The 14,011-nt window shown below is 44.7% G+C and overlaps 1 protein-coding gene across 1 annotated transcript in view; it reads left to right on the top strand.

Moving 5' to 3' along the window:
* Positions 1-14,011, top strand: part of SIK2 (salt inducible kinase 2) — a 313,110-nt gene that overhangs the window by 261,573 nt on the left and 37,526 nt on the right. Inside the window, exon 10 of the mRNA XM_086954303.1 lies at positions 6,385-6,628. Within this exon, the coding sequence (XP_086810429.1) occupies positions 6,385-6,628 (244 nt within the window). The remainder of the gene's footprint in view (positions 1-6,384; positions 6,629-14,011) is intronic.

Here is a 14,011-nt window from a genome sequence, read left to right as displayed (position 1 = left end):
GACCCACTTTTTAAAGCCCTGCTCCCTCGGTAGAACAGTTCTCTTTTCTATTTAGCGTCCCTCACGTTTACTAAGTGTTGTGTCCTACATGCAGTTTCGGTAGAGGGCATGTCATTGGTCCCGGTTCCCCCATGACGCCACTTCCTTAGGCCCGAGCAGGTGAACCTTCTGCCGCTAAGGATCTAATTGGGAGGTAATTGGCCTTCCTGCTGCTCATTTTCAGCTGGGATGCGGTTGTTGTGAATTTATGCCTGGGGGAACTTTACCCAATCATAGGCGATAATCCCTCCGGGGCACTCGACGTCATAGGCGCGCGCAGACTGAGGTACCCAGCCTCGGTGCTAGCGCTGAGATGGAATGTTCTGAGCAATCATGGCGTTTACTTGGGAAATCGAGTTTCCGGAGCTCTTCGTCCCTTAATGAGCTCGGTTACATATTTTAATACATTTATCCTTTTCGAGTGGGAAGGGTGGATGTACAGAAAGAGACTGCTTTCTGCGCTAGAACTCGTTTACGCAGGTTTGTGGAGCGTTTAAGGTAGGGTAAGGCAGCTGCCTTACAGTGCTACCAGTAGGGTGCAGGGATGAGTGTCTTAATGTTGCTTAGAGATACGACCTTTCGAACAGTGGGGGGATGCTTGCGTTTGCACATGCCTATTCACTGCGCACCCTACGCCGCCACCACACTTTCTCCACAAAAAAACTGTCTAAATATTTTAGTAGTGGCAATGCTCAGTCTAAAGGACGGTTACTTAAAGAGCAGTATTTCTGCCTCCGAAACCTTGCAGACGACATTCTTTAAAACCAAACCCACAAACAGAAGTGATGATTCTAAAGTGAATAAAAACCGACTACACACACTCCCTGTGATGCCCGCCCTCGGGCCGGGGTTGGGGGATAATTTGATGAAAGCCTTAAAAGAGCCAACGGGTTTTGGGGTTACCCAATAATATAACCGGCTAGTAATCCGAAAAAAATATTAGTTTTACATTTTTTTTCCCCTTCCTTTTTTTTATTTCACTTCAGTGAGAACACTAAACGTGGAAGAGTGGGGTGAAGGGTAAAGAATATCGGTCTTGGAAGAAAAGAGGCAGTATTTGCCCAATTATTACATATTACTCCTGTGCATTTTGATTCTTTGATGAATGGGGTTCGTTTTTATGTGTTTTTTTTAGGGGTTTGAATGATTGCTATCCATAAACTCCTCCTTCCAACATTGTACTGAATATGGCTTCACAAATGGCTTCATCGTGAATGTGTGTGGAAATTTGAGAATGGAGACTGGGATCCTTAGCCTTCTTTTCCCAATAGAACAAATTGTGTGATCCTGGGCATATCCAGCTATCACCATGTCCCTCCCCATGCCTCGTTTTTATGTTCTACTCAAATGTGGAAAACTCCCCCATCTTCTCCAGGAAACACCTCATTTTTGCATTGCCTGTATCCCCTCTATCACCAGCCAACCTTTGTATAGCACTCTCTCTGCTTGAAGCTCTGCTACAATTCTCAATTTCTTCTCTACTTTCATCTACACGTACCTTAAGGGGTACAATTGTGTGAAAGACTGCACATTCCAACTGAAGATGTAGCCGGGCTATTTCGTTTTGTTTAAAGTAGGGTAATGCAGCATGCACCCTCTTCACCGAAATCACAAGAACTTGAGGTATTTTCAGGGATGGGCCGATTCACCACCTACCACTCTGCGTGTTACCGTGCTCCTCCACCGCCTATTTTCTCCGTAGGCAAAACCAGTCTTCCACTGTGAGATGTGACGATGTGTCTTTATCTACTAGTCCTAACACACCAGTTGCCTTCATATGGTCATAAGTGATGAAACCCGAGTGGACAATGCTTTTGCCCACCTCATACCTCATACCTAACGATTCGTAACAAATGGCTTTGTACACCACTTGTAACTTGGATTTTGCTGGATTTCCCCTAAGACTCTTTGATACACTTAATGTGCTGTCTGCTGCAAGTGGTTATTGTAAGGACAATTTTATGGCTCCTACTATTTACAGTTGGGCGGGATTGAAGGTGATTTGTGACTCAGCAGCGTTTCATTGTGGGTTTCCTGGGTTTATGTTAACTGATTAGGAATGTCATCTGTGGGATAGGCATTGTTCTTTCCACAACTGCTGGTTGCAATTTGTATTGGTCAGTAGACTTTATTTTTTTTAGGTCGAGCCTGGACAGCGCATGAGCTTCTCTGTGAGCCATGCTGTATTGGAGTATGTACTTGAAGCCCCACCCACTCCACGCCCATATTTGTCATTGGCGTGTGTCATTGTCCTTTGTAAATGCTGGCTTCTGATTCGTTATTAGGCTTTTTAGTCCTTCCTTAGTATCGCCTGTTTTCATTTGTAACCTCCAATGAGGACTGGCCCTTTTACTTCGGTCGTTACACAGTATGTCTGCTTTAATCTGTAAGCACTATTTTCTTTAATGAGTTTCTCTTACTGCAAGAGGATCTCTCATGCGCAGTTGTGATCACCGGATTGTTTATTTAATTCATAGCAAATGGGGGGCTCTTCAGGGGCCAGAAGGGAGCAACTCAGCGATGCCTTCAAGCATTTGAAATGCAGCAGGTCTCACATTTGCGAGAGTTTAAGCTATTGGCATTGTAAATGACCATGCCTTTTATTTATGTTTTAAAAACCAAGACATTAATGAAAGGCATTGCAATTTACAATGGGGTCTTGGGGGGGGGGGGGGGCGGGGGGGGGGGGGGGGGGGCGCGACCGACCGAAGGGAGGCCTGCCCCGCCCGGGGGAATTTGGGGGCCGGGGAAAGGGGGGGGAAAGGGGGTAGAGATGGCGCCGCCCGGGGACAGGTTTAGGTTTTGTAGCTTTTGGGCTGGGGGGCGGGGCTTGGTTGGGCTTCCTTTGGACTGGGCTGTGGGTTCCGCCCGCCACGCGGCAGAGACACCATTTTAAGTGAGGTGTCTCGGCCGCCGGGCGGGGGGTGGCGTTTAGACAATTTTTCCCTCCCACCCTCCCTGGGTCATGATTCGGGGGCGGGGGGCCCATGGGCAGGCATCGCTACTTACGGGGGAGCTCCCTTTGCGGGGGAGTTTTGGGGGTGACGGGGATTTTGGGCAGTGTTTTGTTGGAGGCTGGTGCAATCAGGGGGTGTTTGGATTGGGTGGGGGGGGGTTCCTTGTCGCTGGAGCAGGTGTGGGGATGCATTCTGTTTGTAGGGGCGGTTCTTCCTAATATATGGGGGAAGAGCAGGAGAACTGTTTGGATTATCGGGGGGTAGGTCAAGCACAATAAAGTATTTAGCCAGGTGGAGAGGCAAATTGACGTTATGCTAATTGTTACTGTTGTGGATTGTGGGAATCAGTTAGGGGAGGGGGTGAGGCAGGAAATTACATATGCATAAGGTTTAGATTGTGCGGCGCAGGCCAAAGATGTTATTGTGTAGAATGCACCTGCTTCCAATAAAGCGGCCTTTATCACACTTACATGAGCCGCGGGTCGGTGCTTTCTCCCCCCCCCCCCCCCCTTTCGCCAATGGGCCCCAATGCCAATAGCTAAACTTGCATAAATGCGAGACCTATTGCATTAGAGATGCTTGTTTAGATGGCTGACAAGTAGTTTCGTGAGCTGGCGATCGGAGCGAGCAGTTCCAACAAGAAGAAAACGCTGCATCATTATCAGCCCAGCCCCCCCTCCCCCAACCCAAGTTTCAGTCTCCTTGTTATCCTCTGTATACGTCATGGATAGACAGCATTAAATTCACAGTTAAACAAAAGCTGGCACTTGTTTACTGACTTAAAGTTCAGCGCGTGGCCTGTATGGGAAAATAGTACGAAGGAAAGCAGGCGCGGGAACCTTCCTAAGAAGGCTTTGAGAGACAAAGAAGTGAAAAGGTGGTAGCTGAAAACATGGGCTGGTCGAAACTATTTTGCTAAATGAAGAAAAATTGCAAAATCCCCTTTAAAAAAAAAAAAATTATCCTGTGGAGAAAAATTGGGCTACAAAAAGCCTCTCAAAATTAGTTGCTGAGGCGAATCCGAGAGATTAGCAGAATCCGTTGTTCAGGTAGTTCTTTTTTTTTTGTTGCAGTTTTTATATAGCGCAAACTCGACCTAAGGGTATGAGAGCGTTTTGCATGAGCACCAGTTACGTTACACAAGGACTCATTTGTTTATTTGGGTAGGCACTTAGAGATTACATGATTTGCCCAGAATCACAGGATGTTGTGCTGACATAGAGGATCGATCCTGGTTGCTCATCTCCAGACGGCCGCTCTGATTGTTACGACATGACAAAATAAGGTCCACTGAGACCTACAGGGAGTTCTTAGAGGCATAATGCATGCCCCTCCAGCCTCTGCAGCGCAGGTGGGATCTCAGCTGTTGACTGGAACCCCAACGAGTTACGAGGCCCCGACTGAGCTCAAGACAATATGGGAGACTCTGCCTCCCTCATCATATTTTGTGTGTGTGTGGGGGGGGGGGGGGGGGGGTGTTTATCACTTTTCTTTACGTCACTAAGTGCTCAAATCTCCCATGAACCAGTCACTTTACCATGCAGTTTGCTAGGGATAATCTAGGGCACTACACATGACTGCCTCGGCCAGTCAGTTCTCAGTTAGTCGGGGGCTGGGGTTTCCATTATAGGTGGAAACACATTTATCAGCCGTTCTTTGGAACTCACTTTGCATACCAGGAATAAGCATAAGGTTCTTGAACATCGAGTATGATCTGACATACGAGGCATTAGTCTCCATTTTCGGAGGGGGGCAGCACCTGAATCTCAGGTTGGCAGACCTTGCCCCCTGAAAAGACATTACACTGTGAGAAGAGGGAGGGGGTTGGACCTTTCGGACAAGGGATGAGTTGTCATGCGAAGAACTTGTCTTAAAGGCACTTCTTCCTCCCCCAATCCCCAGCAACCTTCTGTAATCTCTCAAAAAGCAAAAGCTGGATGAGGTTGCCGCCGATGTCCTGGGGTGTTTTCACAAACCTTAATGAAGATTGACTGCTTATAGCCCTCAAGGATGAACGGAACCCACCACCCCCCTTGCAAAGGGGTTTTCATCTCACTATCTCTCACATATGATATAGCTTCCACCAGGGCACAAGTCCTAAAAAAAAGTGGGGGGACGCTGTCGCCGGAAGTGACGTCACGACAGGAAGTGACGTCACGAAAGGTGGCTTGCACCATCGGGCTCATTGCCTCCCCTGGCTCACTGCTGAGATGCGATTGCATCTGAGAAGTCGGCGTGTGAGCAGCGTGCTGTGAGCTCCGATCTCGTCCCAGAGAGGCCAAAGAGTGAAGTCCAGCTGTTTGGCAGGGGGAACGGCGTCCACCCGGTAAAATAAGTGGGGGGACGCCGTCCACCCGCGTGGTACCCTGACTCGAGCCCTGGCTTCCACAACGGGTGGCCGTGTGAAGGGATCCAACAGACCAGTTGCCTTCATAGTCATAAATGGTGCAATGCAAGTGACATGTTTTGTTGCAAAATACTAGATTATTTGCCCACCTCCTCCCAAATGATTTGTAACAAACGGCTTTGATCACCACTCGTAACTGGGATTTTACTGTTTTTCCCCTAGGACTCTTTGATACACTTAATGTACACTCGTGTGAGCTGGTAGGTCTGGGTTTGAGCTCGATGAGCAACAGTAGTTGAAAATAAATTGATTCTAACTTTGGAAGCAATAAAGATGCCAATATTTCTGGACCTTTCCTTTGCTGAGGTGGGAGTCAAAGACTGAAAGACGCACATTGTGAGCAGAGACACGGAATAGATGTTTCAAATGTAAATGTATTGCAGGGCATTTGGGTTCTGCTGATGTGACAAGCGGTTAATTTCTTCATATAGCTCTTGGTGGGTTTAGCATTGAATGTACGTGTTCCTGATTGGCAGAAAACAAGAACTAGGAATATGGAGATAGTTATTCGCACTAAATCACACCATTTGATCAAGCCTGTATAAAAGGCATTTTCCAATTGATTATTCATTCACTAGAGAATTGCTCTTAAGACAAAAAATCCAGTTTTAGTTCCATAAAAAAAATGCAAATGGCATGAAGTTTTTAAAAATAATTGACGAGCAGTTTCAAAATGTAGGACTAAACTTTAAATAATGAAGATTATTAAAAAAAAGTATATTACATAATCAAATTTCAATTAGTTTCATGTTGTGCTCTGTAAATTATAGAGCAATCACAAAGTATGGGGAAGGTTGAAATGTTTGCCAAGATTTCTTAACTGTGGTATGTTTGAAAAATACTAATTTGTGGTTCCAGCCCAGTAATTTTGTCTTTTGCTGCTTTTCATCATAAGATTTATTTTGACAGCACCTAGTTATGTGACACTTGAGAATAAACTCATTCACTAACTGTGTACTTTTCTCACCTTCTTTTACATAGGTGAACGGGTGCATGCTTGACCCCTTGCCACCAGTGGTGATGAGGAAAGGATGCCAGTCGTTGCCTAGCAACATGATGGAAACTTCGATCGATGAGGGCATTGAAACGGAGGACGACACCGAGGACGACCCGGCGCATACGTTCAAGGCCTTCCAAGCCGCCCGCTCGGGACAAAGACGTCACACGCTGGCCGAAGTCACCAACCAGCTTGTCATGCTGCCGAGCGCGAGCACGGAGATGGAAGGTATCCGCGCTTTACTAGTTGTATAGTTTGTGGTACTTCCTTCAGATGGATGCATGAGGTTGCTTTGTAGGACATACGCCATGCTGTGAAAAAAACGGACAAATAAGGCATTGTAGGTCCAGCTTCACATCTTTTGGAAAGTAGGGCAGATGTAGAGCTGTGTGGTACAGCGGTATAGCCAGGGCTTTAAAAATGAATTAAACAGCAGAGACACAGGTGGGGACGAGTTTTATCGGGCCACATCTAGTCCGGAAATAAGAAGGAAATTTATCATAGCACGAAAGTTAGCACCCTGTGACAGCCACAGCTTGTATAATTTCTAAAGCAGTACTCTGTTTTCATGTATTTTTAGACAATAATGATTCAAGGACGTGCTTTCTTAAAGGATTAATGCACATGTAACATGATTTACAAGCAGTTCATGTGTTAACTATGTTGCAATGGTTTCGCATTCTACTGTGTGCACTTGCACGGAATATCTTTTAGTATCGGCCGTAGAAAGTTCTGCTTAGACCAGTTTCCATTACGCAAGCAGCAGAGAATGTTCTTTATCAACCACTGCAAAGTTTATTTAAAAGGATACGAACAGGATACCAAATGTTGGTGAAATTTGTCTTAAAGGTTATATATAGTCTGCAGGTGTTTTGGTTTACTTTCCACGTGTTTGGTTACGCAGTGACCCCTATCATGAAGGGGTGCATGAGGAGGAGGTTTATGTGACTGTCATGCAAAATGCTCCTTTAACTTGTCTTCTGTAACATTGCGTTTGAACGCATATCTATATTTGTACAAACACTTAGCCCACTTCTGTGTGCTCCCAGCTTCTTCACTAATACGAAATTGATGTGTAGAGATTTGCCCAGGATCACACAATTTGCCCTGCTCTGTATCATGGACCAAAATGCCAGTCTCCTACTTCCGGGGCTGATACTTCAGTCTCTGGTACCTGTGCCCACCTTTCCTGCTCACGAATACATGTCTTTGTTCTGCTTCATTATTTTTTCGAGTCAGCATGGCTTTGAAGTTCGGTTGGCAGCAAAGGACTTGCTTCTGCTTAGTGAATGTCAGTGAAATGTTATCTGCTCTGCTACAACCACAACCACCTTTGTGCATTCAAAGAGTAGGAAGTCACTTTGTGCATAACTTTAAAAAATCACTCCAGGCTTTTTCATAATATGGTGCTTTTTTTTTTTTTTTTAAACATAGGTTCCTAAACAGTGCATTAGTTCACATTGTAGGATACCCAGTGGGCTGAACACCCATGCAGATGCCTGCAGCACGTCAACAAACCATAAAGCCTACAGAGAGCCAAGTGTATCTGTTACTTAAACATGTTTTGTATTAAATCTAAAATACCTTTCTTCATGCTTCTTCTCTGTTCAGTTAGCGAGTGAAAACAGACCTGCAAAAATAGATTTTAAAAACCACCACCTTTGTCACCCTCAAAAATTTGAGGGAAACAGACCTGCAAAAATATATTTTTTAAACCGCTTTGTCACCCCAAATATTTGAGGATTGAAGTTCTCATAGTAATTAGTGAGGACGGGAAGAGAGAAACCTTGATCCTCCCAAACCTGTAACAATAACTTCAGTGAGGTACTCAGGAATTGGTTCTATAGGACACCTTTAAATGCCTTTTAAATTCACAGAGACAGAATTGCTCAGACATCCTTCTTATTTATAGGCTGTAAGTCCTCCACCACCCAGAGGGTGGCATCCTGCATCATATGGCTTCTCCTCACATTATTAGGATGGTTAGCAATGTGGAGTACAACTTTGGAGAGCGCATAATGGGTCAGTCAGTCATAAATCTTTTATTCGGTTGCCATAATTTTGTAGGAACCATAAAAAGTACATTACAGCATACAGTTTATAACATTTAGTCAACAGTAGAAGTATTTCCGAGAAACATAATTACATTTAAAAAAGGATTACAATTTGCTAAAATTGTTAAAAAAGGCAGAGGGTGTGGGAATAAAGTGCTAGTACGTTAAAACAGCCAATTAATCGTAGTTGCGTCGGTATTTTATACACATTTTAAGAAAACATGCTACATATTTGGCAATGAATACAGAATCCAAATATTGCAAAGCCAGAAAAGCGGGAGGACAGGATCTCAGGCCCATGAGTGAGAGTAAAGGGATGATCCAACGCTTTTGAGACAATTCGTAAAACTTGCAAAATAGTATAACGTGAATTGTGGATTGGTCAGAGGAGTCGTCACATGGGCATTTAATGATAGATTTAGACCAATCCTGTTTTTTCGGAAAAGAAATCATACGAAAGAAGGTATTAAAACGAAACCTTGTAAGAAGATATTTTTCATGTGCATTCAAATGATATTATAAATACGGTTGGATACCTAAAGTGGTTTGGACAGTTAGAATCTGAATATTAGAGGGCTTGATAATTTCTTGAGATAAACGCAACTCCCTTAAATGTGATAAACATAAAATTTTCTAATTTTTCCTTGAGATGTTTAACATAGTTAATGGCTCGAGAAAATACACAGACAGATCTAAGTCCACCAGAAAATTATTCACATAAGCCAACCAAGGGATTTTGGCCCAGTATGCCAAGCCCAGGCAGTCAGTAATAAGGGTACGAGTCAAATGACACTGCTCTGTGGTCCACACTCGGTGCCATAAGAGAATGGGCTGAATTTTGATGTTATCAATAATATAGTCCATACCCAACTCAATATGGCTACCGTAAGTTGGGGCACTTTTAGGAACTGCCAGCACATACCTAATAAAAGGATTTTCTACAGCCTGAAGAGCGTCTGCAACAGCATAGCCCCAAACCCCCGCGCCATATACTGCCACGCTATGGCATTTGGCGTAATACATTTTCAAAAGTTCTTTGGGGGGAGGCTTTCCAAACTTTCTTGCAAAGGCTACCAGGGCTGTTGTGGCTCGTAGAAACAGTAGTTTCCTACTCCACATAGCCTGCCTCCAAGACATTTTACTGTCGAATAGAATGCCTAGATAGGTATAGGTGTTAGTACAATCCAGCTTGTCGTTGGCGATAACAATCGGTTTGGGTTTCTTTAACCGCTTGCCCAGATGCATAACAAACGTCTTTTTAATATTGACCATTAGGTCCAAAGAAGACATAAAATTACAATAGTTGTTAAGTAGGTGCTGCAGCTGGTTAGGGGTTCTTGCCATTATCACAGTCGTCTGCATATAATAATGCAGGAATAGGGCGATGGGCTATTTTGAGGTGGTCCTAGCCAATTCCAGTCCATTAGTAGAAAGATTAAAAAGGAAGGGAGCCAGTACACAGCCCTGTCTAACTCCCCTGGAAATGGCAAATGACGATGTGAGATCACCATGGATCCCGTATCTCACCCTCGCCGAAGCGCATGAGTCCAGTTCACGTAGAAATGTGACCAGGGGCTGGTCAACACCCAGTTCAGTTAAAATTGACCATAATTTTGAGTGTGACACGCAGTCAAAAGCTGCGGAGAGGTCTACGTATACAAGATGAAGATTACCATTCTTAGCCCCCACATATTTGCCAATAAAAAGGGAAAGGTTTAACGCCTGCTCTACCGTGCCCAGCCCCTCCTGAAACCCATATTGAAGGTCGGTCATCATTTTATTGGCTTCGGCCCAGTCATGTAATCGCTCGAGAACCAATCGACCTGCCACTTTGCCAAGAGAATCAAGGAGGGATATGGGCCTGTAGCAGGCAGGGTCGTTACGATCACCTTTTTTAAAAATGCGGAGTAACGTAGACGTTGACCATGAGTCAATTAACACCACGGCTGTAGCAGTCTCAAAAACACGGGTCAAAATAGGAGACCAGAGCTCCTGGTAATGAGTAAAGATGTCCAAGGGAACCCTGTCCGGGCCAGGAGCTTTACCGGACTTTGAGGCTGACAATGCAGCGATGACTTCATTATGACTAAAGACTAACTGCATAGGGTACGATTTGGAAGTGGAGGAGGCGCCCACCCTTGTTTGCTCACCAACATTTTGTGATAATTGATCCCCAGAGAAAAAATTTGAAAAATGGGTAACCCAATTCTCAGCAGAGACAGCTACTTCTATCCTAGGTGCTGAGCTAGACTCTGAGAGTAAAGGAGATTTTATTACGCGCCAAAATGCAGAGCTATCTTTGGATCGGAAGTTCTCATAGGTCCTTTTTTATTTCGCATCTACAATTTTTGATGGCCAAGTTATATTCCTTTCTAAGTTTTCTCACTACAAGAACATCCCTGATAGGGTTACGTAAGGCCTCCTTCAAAAAAGAAAGAGCCTTACGACACTGGGTGTTAAACCAACCTATCCCTTGAGAGGGATTGGACTTCTGCTTGCGGAATAGTTCCTCTTATTATTTTGGTGATCTCTGCAAAACTGGTCAAAATCAAATCCACAGGGGATTGTAAGTCTAAACATATTTCCAATAAAGGGAGTGCTCTTTTAATTACCTTAGCTGACAGAGCATTAGGGTCTGCACTCGGCCATTTAACTGAGTACCCATTTGGCTTAGCTATTGTCAGGGCCTGTTGGTTAAGTAAGTTAGCAATCCTAGTTTGATGACGAATACCCTGGATCGTGATAGTAAGACCATTAGAATAATGGTGACTACTAATATCGGCCCCCGTTATGAATTTTGATAAGTGAAAATGCGAATTATAGGTACATAATATATAATAAATAACACTAGATAGCCCCCTTCCATGAAAATTAGGAGAGAATGCTACGGGGGGGATCAACTAAGTCATTTGCAAAGCCCAGATCTAACAAGAAAAGCAGTTCATTAAGACAATTCCCTGGGATAGAATGAGTAAAGTGAGTTAAAGGACACCCACTTTCATCTATAACACTGCATTTAGTTAAATCATAGCTTGCATACAAAGGGGTATTAAAATCACCACCCCATATCAAGTTAAAAGAAGAAACAGGGAGTCTAGCCCGTTGCTCCATTAAAACATGTAACAATTCATTCAAAACAATAACAACATCAGAAAAGGGCAAATTGTTATACATGTTGACCAAAAAGTACGTACACCCTTTAACTGTTATTTTTAAGATTTGATCATTCTCAGCAATCTTCAGTACGGAAATTTCCTTTAACGTAAGATCAGTAGATAGATAGATAATTAGGCCTCCTTTAGGTCTACCGAAGGTAGAGGGGAGGGCATTCAAGTGAAACGTTTTATAACCCTGAATGTGGATGGGAGAAATCAGCCAAGTTTCCTGCAGACAGACTACAGAATGTTCTCGAATTATTTCAAGCTAGGTAACTTGGTCGATTTTAGTGCGTAACGCTGCTATGTTCCAGTAAATTATGTTAAGTGTTAGCTCACCCGGTGATACAATGGTAGCAGAAGTAGGTACATGAGGGACTTCCGTTACAGACAGAGGGTCAGGGGCGGAATAATTTTGCCTGGGATTGGACAAACTATCCGCCACATGGGATTGGTACATATTCTGCACGTTATCAGTGCTCACAATAAAAGGGTTATGTATGGAGGCAACCAAAATAGAATCCTCTGGATTCCCAGCAATTATATTATTTGGGGTTATAAGGACCTTCAGAGTCAGTTTATGCTTCGGGGTCTTAACATACTTATTTACAAGTCAATCCACCCCCTCTAAACTAGATAAAGCCGCAAAACAATTGAAGGTAGCGATGTTGAAGATTGAGGCCGAATAACTCATCGGGTTCATCGGAGTGAGGTTTTCTACAAGAGGTCTGGTGTAAAAATAGCTTAAAGATTTGGTAGATATGCCTCCCTCATAGCTGGCGCTATACCAATCTCTAATAAAATTAGTAGCCCTGTAGTCCTTAAATTTTATAATTATACTGTCCCCAAGGATGTCCTTGGGTCTTTGTCCCAGCCAAGGTAACCTCCTAACATGTAGGATTTTACCATCTATACTTGCCGGCAGTGGCCTATTGTTGCTAAGCCAATGCGTGACCTTGTTTTTCAAGGTCTGGTACTTTTCAAATTGGCCAGGCTTCAGTATTGAAACCCCAGTTAGCACTATTACATAGGGTTCTGCTTCGGGCGGGAGGTTTACATGCAGCACCTTCCCTCTTAAGTTTTTAATCACCCTAGGCCTCCCCCGTGAATGTTATCAGAGTCTTGTTTATGGAAATTATTTCGTTCTAATTTTCTTCTATCTCTGGAATTATAAATAGTTGGAGCTGGGTTAAGGGAGTGACTAGTGGGGGGGGTTAACTTGAGGTGATGTCATAGGCATGGGCTTTGCCTTGGGTGGACTCTTACCTAGTTTAGATTTTTCACTGGGGGGGGGGGAATTTTCAAAGGTTGCCTGCTAGCAGTCAATTCGCTGAGTAACTTCATATTCGAAGTACACGCGGCTTGAACTTCCCCGAGTTGGACTGCTATTCGTTTGACACGCTCAAAGAGAGGCAGCAGTAAGGATCTCGTTAAATGCTCTAGATGCAACAGAAGGCGCGGCCTTTACAGTACTGGGAGGTTTTGCTGGGAGCTGCTCATCAAGAGAGCTGTCCGTGAGGGAATCAGTTATGATATGGGCTACGGTATTGTTTAGCACCAAGCTGGGCGGGCAATCGGAAAGATCTTGTAGGAGACGCGGGATGCCTGGATCAGGCAATAGAACGGGACCTGGATTGTACTCTGGAGTAGAGAGTAGTTTCTGGGTAAGCCCAAAGGAGCAAGGGATATTTAACCACTCTGAGGAAATACGCCTTTCAGCCTGCGCTATTTCCCGCTCCACAACAAACTGCCCTAGTGATGTAATTATCTAGGGTCCCCTTAAAGGAGGTAGTAGGCCCCCCCCCCCTGACGATTTACCAGCCGTGCTAGATTTCGTGGGCATTATGGAATGAAAGTAGTTCTCCAGTAATAGAACAATGTCCACGACAATAATAGTTCCAGCAGCAGATCTTACTTGAGAGTACGGAAAGGGGATATAGAAGATGTATGGGGGATGGCCCAGCCCAACCTCCACAGACCTCTGAGGGCCACAGAGGGCCCGCCCTTTGCCCGGGCTTAGCCCAGCGTGTCCCGCGCACGTTCCAGCGACGCGGGGACTGCAGGGAAGTTTATAGCGCCTCCGGGCGCAGGGGTGACGACATCAATCAGCGCCGCAACGGATCTTGTGGGGGGCGAGTCCTCCACTCTGGGACCGCAGCAGTGTGGAAAGCGGCAGCGGGAGGACTCGCAGGGAAATCGTCCAGGGCCAAAGTCCAGCAAAGAAAAGAATGGCTTGCAGGGTAATAGAAAGCTCCCAACTGAAAGGTCAGCATAATGGGTTAGATGTCGGTGCCCGAATGATGACTCCGGCATAGATGCTCGATTGGCAAGAAGAGCGGGGGCCTATGTGTGGAGACTGAAAGTACCTACAAGTGGACTAATACATTTATTTTTGTCCCCCA

Source organism: Lissotriton vulgaris, chromosome 2_1, assembly GCF_964263255.1.
Source record: "Lissotriton vulgaris chromosome 2_1, aLisVul1.2, whole genome shotgun sequence".
NCBI classification, from domain to species: domain Eukaryota; kingdom Metazoa; phylum Chordata; class Amphibia; order Caudata; family Salamandridae; genus Lissotriton; species Lissotriton vulgaris.
The sequence above is the reverse complement of the archived record's forward strand: the minus strand, read 5'-3'. Positions and strand labels throughout refer to the sequence as shown.